This window comes from Dromiciops gliroides, chromosome 3, assembly GCF_019393635.1.
Source record: "Dromiciops gliroides isolate mDroGli1 chromosome 3, mDroGli1.pri, whole genome shotgun sequence".
In the NCBI taxonomy this organism is placed as follows: Eukaryota; Metazoa; Chordata; class Mammalia; order Microbiotheria; family Microbiotheriidae; genus Dromiciops; species Dromiciops gliroides.
Genome location: NC_057863.1, coordinates 28,100,554 through 28,113,075, shown reverse-complemented (window position 1 = coordinate 28,113,075; position 12,522 = coordinate 28,100,554). Strand labels below are relative to the sequence as shown.

The window sequence follows — 12,522 nt, the reverse complement described above, 5'->3', positions numbered from 1 at the left end:
GTACTATAAATATCACAGAAGATTTGAAAGCTACTATTTTGAAGGAGAGGTGGTATCGGTATACAGTATTAGAAAAAGTTAAAGATAAATGCTTATTCACTATGAAACCCAACAATATATTATTTTTAAGGATCATACTTGAAACATAAAGATTCACAGTGAGCTAAAATAAAGGGCTAGAGTTGAATTTTGTATGCCTCACATGAATTCTTCTGCAGGTGTTAATTGCTTTAATAAAGTCCTTCCAATTCATCTTTGACTTTGGGATTTCAGCAAGTCTCTTAATCATGGCTTTATATTTGATGGAGACAAAGGTATTTGGAGACTAAAATATTTCTAAGTTTCATGAGCTTCATCTACAATAAAAGTCTAGTATGGACAAAGGCCCTACTGAACATCCTTCAGAATGGTATTTTATTAATTTTGCTTTTGTATTACTTTTGCACTCATAGTGCACAGATGAATGATTGGACTTGAAAGGAAAGAAGAGGAAGGAAGGGAAGAATCATTGGTATCATGGTTAATGACCTCTCAAGTCCCTCTGAATTTCTGATTACATATATTATAGGATATAGACCATTAAAGCTGTAATTATTAAGTAACTACTAATTAAATTCACTAAATCCTGACATCATTTTTATGGACTCTTAAGGTTATTTGAAACTTTGATTTCTGAAGTTCTAAACTTGTTTGGAATAAATTATTTTTAGGTAAGAGCAAGACTGCATCTATGAAAAGCCTCAAACATCTTTTGTTAATGTGTATCTTTATTTTACATTTTTCTAGAAATAAGAGTGATATTTTAAGAGGCAACCATTTTTGAAAATGAACCTTTGTACAGAACCAGTGATTTTTTCCATTTGGACTCTGAGTGAGCTATGAACATTGGACATGCTTAAACTGAAGCCTTCAGTGGTTGGCACAAGCAGTAAATTTACATAAGACCTAATTAGGTTGACAAAGTGCTGCCATAGTGGGTTTTGTTTAGCTTTTGCATTGCCATCTGCCAGTGGAATTTAGTCACCAGTTAATAAATAAATAATCCTGAGGCCAATGGGGAGAAAAATGTAGTGAGAAATGTTTGTCTAAGAGTGTAATCAAAACGCAATTAAAACTTTCCTTTCAAACTACAGGTAGTGAATGTGATTAAAACTACAGGTAGCGAATGTGGCTAAAATTGAATTTTTTCAGCCTCTGGATGATCATACATTTTTAAATTTGAACATTGACTTTTAAAATTAGAGATTACTTTATCTTTTTGTTAATTTTCCTCTAAAGATTCTTTTTTTTAGTGAGGTAATGAGGGTTAAGTGACTTGCCTAGGGTCACACAGCTAGTAAGTGTCAAGTGTCTGAGGTCAGATCACATTTGAACTCAGGTCCTCCTGAATCCAAGGCCAGTAATTTATCCACTGTGCCACCTAGCTTCCCCCTAAAGATTATTTTCAAGTGTTTGTTAAAGACCAAAGCCCCCATTCTTTTATCTACCATTTTAGTCTCTTGTATCTGTGCTTTTGATGAGGCTTAGCACCATGTTTAGAATGGCTGCTAAAGTCCCTCTCTGCCCTCAAGGCCAACCTCAGGAACCATCTTCTCCAGGAAGCCTTCTTAGACCCTCCCCAGTCTTCTCCCTCAAATTTCTCAGAGCATAAAACCTGGATCTTTGCATCATAGTTAATTGCCCACCTGTCCTCTCTTCTCTTCTTCTTGAAAATGGGTTGTTGTTGTGATATCAGGGTGGTCTTATGACTTGCAGTAAATTGGATCTAAGTGAGAAAGGGCTGTGCAAAGTCACCAGACTCACTCTCTCCTCCAGAACCATCTGGGTCCAGTCACAAGATATACATCAGGATGACTAGAGATGGCCCTGGATGTTTAAGGCAATTGGGCTTAAGTGATTTGCCCAGAATCACACAGCTAGTAAGTGTCTGAGATCAAATTTAAACTCTGGTCCTCCCAACTTCAGTGCCAGTGCTCTATCCACTGTGCCACGTAACTGCCTCTGGAAGTGGGTTAGCTGTCACTGTATTCTCATACACTGTGTGAACAGTGCTTTACATATACTAGATCCTTAATTATAGCATAAAGGAATTAATCCTAATATCCAAGAACATTTGCTTCATGCCTCACATTCCTTTCACTTTTATCTCATGTATATGTGGTAATAATCCAATCCAATTCAGTCCAATGAACATGTTAAGTGCCTGCTATGTACCAAGCACTATACTAAGGCCTGCTGATACAGTTACTAAAAAGAAAGTCTCAGCTTTCAAGGAGTTTATAATCTATGTTTAGTATTTTATCTTCCCCCCAGTTACATGCAAAACCAATTTTACCTTTTTTTTTTTTTTTGCGGGGCAATGGGGGTTAAATGACTTGCCCAGGCTCACACAGCTAGTAAGTGTCAAGTGTCTGAGGCCGGATTTGAACTCAGGTACTCCTGAATCCAGGTCTGGTGCTTTATCCATTGTGCCACCTAGCCACCCCCTTACCATTTGTTTTTAAAACTTTGAATTCCAAATTCTCTCCTTTCCTTCCTCCCCACCTCCATTGAAAAGGTAAGCAATTCTGTATAGGCTATACATGTGTATTCATGCAAAAAACATTTCCATATTAATCATGTTGTGAAAGAAAACATAGACAAAAAACCCCTCAAGAAAATAATGTTTAAAAAGTCTGCTTCAATCTGTATTCAGACACCATCAGTTCTTTCTCCTGGGATGGATACCATTTTTCATCATTAAGTTCTTCAGAACTCTCTTGGATCATTGTATTGCTGAGAATAGCTAAGTTATTCACAGCTGATCATCTTACAAGATTGCTGTTACTTTGTACACAATGCATTTCACTTTGCACCTTAAGCTTTTCCAGGTTTTTCTGAGAGCATCTTGCTTATAATTTCTTATAGCACAATATTATTCCATCACAATCACATACCACAATTTGTCCAGTCATTCCTCAATGGATGGGGATCCCCTCCATTAAGGTGCTTACTATCTAATGATCAGGGGGAGACAACATACAAAATGAGGCAGGAAAGGGGAGGAGAAGAGACCAGAGAGTCCCTGGGGAGGGGAAGGGTTATCTTGTTCCATGGAGTTGAAAGCAGGCATGGCATATGCAGAATGGAAAGAGCTGGGTCTAGCTTCTGCTCTCTATAAAGGAAGGCATTGGGAGGAGTTTGATACTCCACCCTCCAGCTCTCCAATCAGAGCCTTGAGTGAGAGGCATGGTGATGAAATTAGAAGTGATAAACTCAACATTGGGAAGGGCATCTTTTTCCAGGGAGTTGAAACTAAGCAGAACAATAGCTGCAGGAGAAGCTCTGTCCTTACTAGTAATCTTAGAAAATCTACAAAATACTTTTCTGAGTAGGCGTATATAACCTGTAGGTAATTTCCCACAATTCCTGGGTAATTGGTTAGGGAAAAAAGACATAAGAGGAAAAAAAAGAAAATAATTGGATATTCTTTTCTCTGAACTCTTCATATCCCCATACAGATAAGGTTGGGTTATCTCATGGTTATTCCCAAATAATTGTTATTAATGGATTATGCCTTTTTTATGATTTCTGATTCACATCTATCTCTTCATGTTGATAAGAGTCCAATTTAGTTTAGTTAAATGTTTTGTTTTCCAGTTACAAAAAATTGCTCTCAGAAGCAAACCCATCACTGAACAATATCAAGGACTTGAGAAATTCTTTGTCTTTGGTAAAAACCCTTTTAAGGAAAGGTTCGGATTAAACCTGGCAATGAGATCAGGGATCAGCCCTTCCAATAGCAGGATTACACTCACAGGTAAGGTTGGAGTATGTCAAATCAGTTTGCATTTGAATATTATAAGTTTTATATCATTTGTTATCCCTCCCCCCACCCTTAACACAGTTTCCCTATTAAAGAGACTATGGTAGCATTGGGCAATGAATAAAGTCATTCTTTTCTATTTGCCTGTCAAAATTTAAAAATATTTTTATGCAAAGAACTATGGGATGATTCATATGTTCATTGAATATGGGTAATTTTTCTGTGAGAAAAGTAAAAGGAACATTTTAACTCAGGGCCTATTTTATTTGTAAATTAACAGAAACATTGGAATCTCAGAGTATTTTCATGCAGTATTATTTCACGGGTCTTAAAAAGAGAAAAGTTTTATATTAATTAATTTGATTAATGAACCAAAGACTCCACTTTCCTCAGGTGACCTCCAAAAATGAGTTTAAGAATCTCTGAAACTTGAGAAACTTTTACAGGTTCTCTTTAAAAACAACACAGAATGACATAAAACATGTTGCCGGCTTTTGTCTTTACATGATAGCCATTTCCCTCCTCTCCCCCAGATTGAGTCCTCCCTTGTGACAAAGAAAAACAATTAAATCAAGATACTCTGACCTTATACAGCAATGTATAAACTATTCTGTCCTGCCTGCCCCCTACCTCTCTGCCATGATTTAAGATGTGCCGTTATAAGCTACAATGTAAAAGTTTTGATTCAGATACATCCATATGCAGTTTGCATATTGAATTTTCCATGTACTAAGAATATGGATATATGTCTTCATCTGTTATCTATTATACTACCCTTTTATCTATTACACTACTATTATACTATCTATACAACTACCTTGATATATATATATATATATATACACACACATATATACCTATCTTTGAAATGCTTATCACCAATAATTTCTAAAATATTAAATGACTTTTTAACAATCACCTTTTTATTCTCCATTTTAATTCAGCAAATATTTAAGGAGCACCTACTGTGTAAAATATTATTTTAATTTTTCTTATTAGTATATACTTGTGTCATTTTATGTTTAAGCAAATAATAATTTCAGCTATTAAAATTTGTTTACAAGGGGCAGCTAGGTGGTGCAGTAGATAAAGCACTGGCCCTGGATACAGGAGGACCTGAGTTCTGTTAAGGCTAAAATTCTAGCTAAACTGTCTAAAATATCTAATGAGTAGTTGCCAATAAATTATAAGCTTTAGCAAGAGCTAGGCTTTTAAGCATTTATTAAGAATAAGAATTTGGTAAAGAGAGAGAGAAAGGCCTACATTTTCATCTATCTATTAAAGGGAGAGCGCATTTCTAGCTCCGCTCTCCACCAGCGTCCACAGGAAAGAGCCAGAGTCAGAGCGCCAGGCTACCCCTTCTTCCTCCCACAAGCCAATGTCACTTCCTGATGCCAAAGAAAAGACACATGGTCTTGCCCTCAAAGACCTTCACTTCATGGCAGAGCTTTTCTACAGTAAGTCTCCAGCAGGTGGCGTCATTCCAATTGTTACAGTTCTAATCTGGCCTCAGACACTTGACACTAGCTCTTCGACCCTGGGCAAGTCAATTAACCCTCATTGCCCTGCCCCCCACCCCCCCCAAAAAATTACAGCTAAGTCAATGGTACATATTGCATTTAAAGTACAACTCAGAGTAAATATCAAAAGAATGGACTTTTTTCTATGTTTAATGTTAGAATTCTTTTTTTGTCCTTTTTGGTTTCAGGAAATCAACAGTGGATATATGAGAGTAGTTTAAGTGAACATGCTGATGATTCAATAGTTCAGGATGTTGTTTGGAATAACCAGAAAAAAGTATCAGGTGTGCTACAACCTAAAAGGGGTAAGGATTTTCCTAAGATATAAATGGTATCTATTGGTGTTGAAATAGGGTTGAATGATTTGTATATGGAAACTTTTCTTTTGCCTATTTTAGAATTATTCAAGTCAAGTCAACAAAATTTATTTTTATTTATTTATTTATTAGTGAGGCAATTGGGGTTAAGTGACTTGCCAAGGTCAAAGAACTAGTAAGTGTTAAGTGTCTGAGGCTGGATTTGAACTCAGGTACTCCTGACTCCAGGGCCGATGCTCTATCCACTGTGCCACCCAGCTGCCCCAACAAAATTTATTATTATATACCAACTATGTGTCAGGTACTGTGTTAAGTTCCATAGATATAAAGAAAGGGCAAAAGAGTCCCTGCCTTCAAATTCCTTAGATACTAATGGGGAAGACAATAGGCAAACAAATTGGATTCTCAGAAGGAAGGCACTAGCACTAAGGGGATAAAGAAAGGCTTCTTGTAGAAGATGGGATCTTATCTGAGATTGAAAGAAACTTAGGGAAGCCAGGGTATATGGGGAGGACAGAGAGAATTCCAGGCATGAGTGAAAATGCACAATGAAGAGATGGAGTATCATTTGTGAAGAACAGCATGGAGGTCAGTGTCACTAGCGTGCAGAGTGTGAGGAAGTGAGTTATGTATAAGAAGATCAGGAAGCGAGGAAGGGTCAGGTTACAAAGGGTTTTAAAAGTCAAATTGAATACTTTATGTTTGATCCTGTGCATAATAAGGAACCACTATAGTTTATTGAGAACAGTTTTCTCAAGGAATTTGACCACGGAAAGGAAGAGAGTTAGTTATAGGATGCTAGATAGCAGGGATAGATGGATCAAGTGAGAATTTTGTTCTTACTGTTCATTGCTTTGTGTTAGGATGTTTTATATTTGTTTTTTAAATTAAAGCAAGAATTAGCTATCTCTGAATAAAGTGTGGAAATATTACTTAAATATGCCTTTTGTAAACAATCTTTCCAGTAGCCCTGATCTTTTCTGTTCACTGACCATATGAACTTTTCTTAGTTGGAAATTCTTATATTTACAGTATTGGAAACAAAATAAAACAAAAAAAAATAGACCCACAACAACTAAAATATAATGAGAGAATAGTTTTGAATCTTTTTTAAACTTGTGAATGTTTACTATTCCTTAAATTTTGTAAGTGTTTATTACAGGTCATTGGGTGAGCACTTAGTAAATATCTACTCATTGCAATAACTACTTAAATCAGGATTTAGATTATTTTTTGATATTGCATTGAAATAAGACTTGTTTTATCATTTTTATATTATTTATTTTTATAGTTAAAAACTTTGATTATAACTTTGTTTTGTTTTTATATTAATAATTAGATTTAATTTAATTTGCTTTTTGTTCTCTATTATTTCCAATAACCTTTCTTTAGCCCAATGCTGATCCCATATAAGCCATTGATTGGTTCTAATTTAAGCCACACTTTTAAAATTGTTACATATTTTAGTATTTAATAGGGCATATGGCAAGCAAAGACTGACTAACTTTAGCATCAACCTTATTGAAATTTGTTATTTCTGATTTGGTCAATGATTTAATTAATTCAGAGTAATGCCTTTATGTACTTTCATTTTATGATAATTCTCCTTTTATTTATGTGGTATCCTTTTCAGGTAAAAAAATAAAATTTCCATGAAAGACTATTGCATTCATTTTTTAAAAACACTCATAAATCTATACTCATACTGAAATATATCCCATATGATGAAACTCTGTAATTGTGGGCCAGCATTTTCTAGGCTACCTCTTTGATGCTGACTGCTTCTTTTAGTCTCATTCCCAGAGCAAGCCTAAGTGTATTTATGAATCTCCACACTGTTACCAGAATGAAGCACCCTCTCCTCTTGAAGTTTGCACCATTGCATATCCTTTTCAGTTCCCTCTTATTGTCCTATAGGTCATTTTCTCTCTTCCTCAATGAGATCTGTATTTGATTCTAAGTCTTCTCTTTTATCCTAGACCCTAACATTATGCTTGGTGACTTCAGTATATTCACATTGACAACCCTTATAACACAATGGCTTTCTAGTTGATTAATTTCTTTAAGTCCCATGTTCTCCCTCTCCATCCTACCTCAGCCACCTATAGGTTAGTCATACCTTAGGCACTGCCAGCATCTTAATTCAGTCTCCAAAATTCTGAACTCTGAAATTCCTCTTTCTGATCATTATCTTCTGACGTTTGTCCTCTCCAACTGCCTTATTCCTTTTGAATCTGCTGTTATGGCTCATCCCAATATCTGGTTACTTTTGGATTAAATTTCTTCATAGCCTTTTCTTTATGGTAACCATTTCAGCAGGCCATTCACACTTAAGGACTGACTCCTATACTCACTTGGCTTGACTTTTCTTTCTTGTTAATCTGTAAACGTGGTTATTCTTTTCCCCTTCCTCCCTCCTCATCCTCTCATATCATCTACATTAAGACTCCTTCTCCTTCGTAATAGAGTTCTTATGGAGAATGCCAAGCAACTGTGCTGACTAGACTTATTATAAATCTTTTTTCTCAATCTCAGTTGGGTCTCACTGGTACAAAGCATTCCTCTTATTAATTTCCAAATCTATCATATCACTTCCCCTTGTAGCTGATGAGACAGAATTTCTCAACTCTTTACTCAGGCCTGTCAGCTGATTACATTGTGTGTCAGCAGATTGCTTTACTGAAAAAATTAAGATTATTCCTGTGACTGCCTTCATCTCCTGTCCTCTCCACCTTAGGACGTCTGTGTCCTCACCTATGCTATCCATATTAGCTTTACTTTCAGAGGATGAAAGTGACTTCTTGCCTTTTCAAGCCAGTTTCTTGATCCATAAAGAAATTGCTCTCTGGCCTTTAATCTCTCTCTTACTCTCTCTCCTCTTTACCTCCCCATCCCACCTAATTACAATTTACACTCACATTCAAGTCTTCATATCCTGAAAGCTATTTCTTTAGAATATTATTCTCTATCTCTCTTTCCTTTCACTGCTAAATTTCTAGAAAGAATAGTTTAAAGTCTTCCACTTCTTTATGCCTTGCACAATTCTTAGCTTTTAGAAGTATGAATTTTGACTTCATACTTTCTGAAATAGCAGTCACTGTCCTCTTACTTGCCCAATCTAGTGGCTTCTTTTCAATGTTCTTCTACTTTGAAACATTATATTCTCTTGGCAACATCCTCTTTCTGGGTCCTCAACCATCCTTTGAATTTGGGGACATTGATGATTCTTCATTCTCCTGAGACCTGCTCAGTCTCCTTTACTGGCTCGTATTCTTCCCAACCCATCAAACTTCTGCCCTCAGCTAGCGATTTTTCTCTCAGCTTTCTCTCCTTTGGTGATTTCATCTACTCCCATAGCTGCAATGGTAATTCATCACTGCCTTTCTCCTGGACTACTTTAATGGCAGTAGTAACTTGTTTCTATGCCTCCACTGTTGCCTTTTTTCAATTTTTCCTTCAAACAAGATAATATCCCCAATATACAAGTTCAACTCTGCTCGTTGCTTGAAAACAAATACACATAACTGAATGATAATGCTGTGGGCAAAATACAGGCTCCATTGCCCCAAATACCTTGCCTTCCCCAAACAGCATCCATATCTTACCATTGCATTCTCTCCTTTATGCAGTCTGTTTTGTAGTAAAATGTGACAACTAGTTCTTACCCAGATTTATCTTACACTCTAAGTCAGTGCCTTTACACACCATTCTCCAGGCTTGGAACACACTCTGCTATTTCTGCCTCTTCAATTGGGTCTTTTTCTTTAAAACCCAACTCAGACTCCATTTCCTCTGTGGAACATTTCCTCTTACCTATAGTTGAATGTGATGGTCTCCATCTTGAAATTTTCATCCTTTTCCCCTTTATTTTAATACAAAATTCCACTCTCTATTATACTCATTTTTTTACATACTATAATTCTCTGGGATTAGGTGTAAACTACTTGAGGAGTTTTGTCTCTCTTTTTTTGCATTTCATATACAATGATGCCTTGCATATACCATGTGATTAATACAGATTTGTGGAATCAAATTTTATTACTGAGTTAGGTTGAGCACTTGTTTGATAGGAGACAGGAAATCTGAGATGTGGTTCCAGTTCTGCTACTAAATTCCTTGTGAAATGCCTTAACTTCCTTGGACCTTATTTTTCCTCACTTTATCTGTACTTGTGAAGAACAGCATGGAGGTCAGTGTCACTAGCGTGCAGAGTACTTGGTAATCCAGTGACATTGCCTCCTTTTTGTTCAGGAAAATTCTCTCTCTGAGTTCCCTTCAAGTCTCAGGCACCTCCTTCCCTTCTGCAAGAAATCTTAGCTGTGTCTCTTTGATCTTAGAGCCTTCCCTCTGAGATCAGCCTCAGTTTAACTTGCTTACTTGTACATAGTGGTTTGCATGTTGTCTCCCCCATTAGAGTCTGAGTTTCTTTAAACCAGGAATTCTGTTCCTGCTGTTGGCAGTTGTTTTCCTTTCATTGTAATCCCATCTCTTAGCACAGTACCTAGATCATAGTAAGCTCTTAATAAACGCTGATTGACTATGATTGTACCTCTGTCTCGAGGGCAACCAGTGAGGCGCTCACTCAATATTTCCTTATTCTTACTTTAGCTTTGATCCTCACAGTTGTGACTTTTACATGTCTAAGCTTGAAGCAGAGCAGAAACAGCAGATCAGAAGGGAGGAGTACCATAGACAGGGACAGTGATTTTAGTTATAAAGAATAGCAGGCACCCTGACGATGAAGAAGAAGAAATTAAAAATAAGATAGACGCAAGAACTTCAAAAGCACAGCTGTCTTTGTATGGTAACCATTGAGAACCCTTCACACGAAAGTAGCTGCAATGTTGGTGTGCCATTGTGTTGTCTTTTATTTCTGAAGATGATGCCATTGACTTACTCTTTTTTTTGGTGAGGCAATTGGGGTTAAGTGACTTGCCCAGGGTCACACAGCTAGTAAGTGTCAAGTGTCTGAGGCCAGATTTGAACTCGGGTCCTTCTGAATCCAGGGCCGGTGCCTTATCCACTGTGCCACTTAGCTGCCCCTCCACTGACTTACTCTTGGAAGCTCTGAGTTGTTTTCTGCATATGTGGCTGATATTGTGCTGACCAACTCCTAGCCTCTTATGAATCATCACATACACATTGGGGGACATGATTGACTTGAGGGCCTCTGCCCATCAAAAAGATTGTTCTGTTGCAATGATCTCTACTTTGTATTTCTCCAGTTGGTAACCTTAGACCCTTCGGTTCATGTTCAAACCAAATTAATGTTAGATAGACCTACAAGAGCATACTTCTCAATCATTAATACACTGGAACCTATCCATACTCATAACTGCATTAGAGGTAAAACTCTATTATATAATTATTCTTTATAAAAGAACATTTTGTATATCTAGTCATAAATCCAACCTCCCATATATTGCATTTTTGTATCATGAGACTCCAGAATACATGTACTATCTAATAAACTGAATCAAAGTGATGACTTGATAAAGTGGAGTATTTGTCAAATGTAAACATAATTTAATATAAACTAAATATAAAATTCCATGTCAGAATTTACCATCTCTGAGTGATAATTGTCTGGCAGATCTACTGGGGCCTTTTGCTCTCTTCCCTGACTGCTTTACTTTAATTTTTTTCTCCATAGTCTTCTGAATATATATTGTTGTCTCACATTTGTAAGCACCCAGAAAAGAATTTATTTGGCTTGCCCCTTTTTCAAGGAAATCTCTAACACTGAATCAGAAATGCTTTGAAGTTCTGCACCTGCAGAAGGAGTCTCTCCACCAAGGAGTATCCATTTCACATGAAATGATGGGTTCAAATTAAGAAACAAAGCATTCTGACTTACATCAGCTTCCAGTTTAAATCTTTGTCCCCCTCCTAAATCATTTAGAAAAGTACCTCTTGAGTCATTTGACTCTAGAAAACGAATTTTAATCATTGTGTATTCTATTTTCTTCATCTACTATCCACACCACACAAACTAATAATATTTTTTCATTATATATCTCATTTTCTTAATCTACTCTACATACTAGTTAAGCTAATTAAATATTTTCAAGAAAATCCCCTTATTATATCACAAGAATATTAGCTAAGACATTATGGGATCATATATTTAGAGTTGGGAGGGACCTTAGGAAAAGGAAGAACATAGATATTTATGAAAAATCTATCATATGCTAAGCTGCATGAAGCACTTTACAAATATTATCTCATTTGATTCCTAGAGGACATCTACTCCCAAACCCCCTCAATACTGAGAGGCTGTGACATGTCCAGAGTCACACAGCTGTGAATGGATTGATCCTGTATAACATAGTACCAGAAATCTGAATTCTGTCCTGCTATCATCTGTACTTGCCTCTAGTGTCTGAGGCAGGATTTGTACTCAGGTCTTCCTGACTCCAAGTCTAGTGCTCTCTCTGCTACACCAAACTTTATCCCACTTGACCCCAGATGTCTAGACTCTAAGCCCAGTGTATGTTCTGCAACCTCATGCTCTTTAATTGGCAAATATGAAACGAGTACACTTAACATCCATATTAGTAGCATTAATACATTTTTATCATCATGATGAGTTTTCAGTTAGAGAGTATTGTATATTCCATTCATTCAGTTGAGATTGAGGTTTTCCTATTATTTAGCAAAATGATTATGCTCAGTGATATAATGCACAAGAATCAGGGTATAGCATAGCTTGTAGTTCTATTTCTCATGATCTTGTTAGTTGTCATACAACATCTGAACCGGAAATTTCCTTCATAGTGTTTTGTATTAATACACAGGAAAATTTTCCTCAATCCCTGTAACAAACTTTTCCAGGTTACTGACATACTTAACCTCAGATTAAGTATTAATTAAGATTAAG

The 12,522-nt window shown here is 36.5% G+C and overlaps 1 protein-coding gene across 3 annotated transcripts in view; it reads left to right on the top strand.

Moving 5' to 3' along the window:
* The window catches only part of ZBBX (zinc finger B-box domain containing), a 111,885-nt gene that overhangs the window by 77,780 nt on the left and 21,583 nt on the right, over positions 1-12,522 (top strand). For all 3 annotated transcript variants that reach the window (XM_043996218.1, XM_043996219.1, XM_043996217.1), the window contains 2 exons: positions 3,640-3,799; positions 5,514-5,630. In XM_043996218.1, the coding sequence (XP_043852153.1) occupies positions 3,640-3,799; positions 5,514-5,630 (277 nt within the window). The remainder of the gene's footprint in view (positions 1-3,639; positions 3,800-5,513; positions 5,631-12,522) is intronic.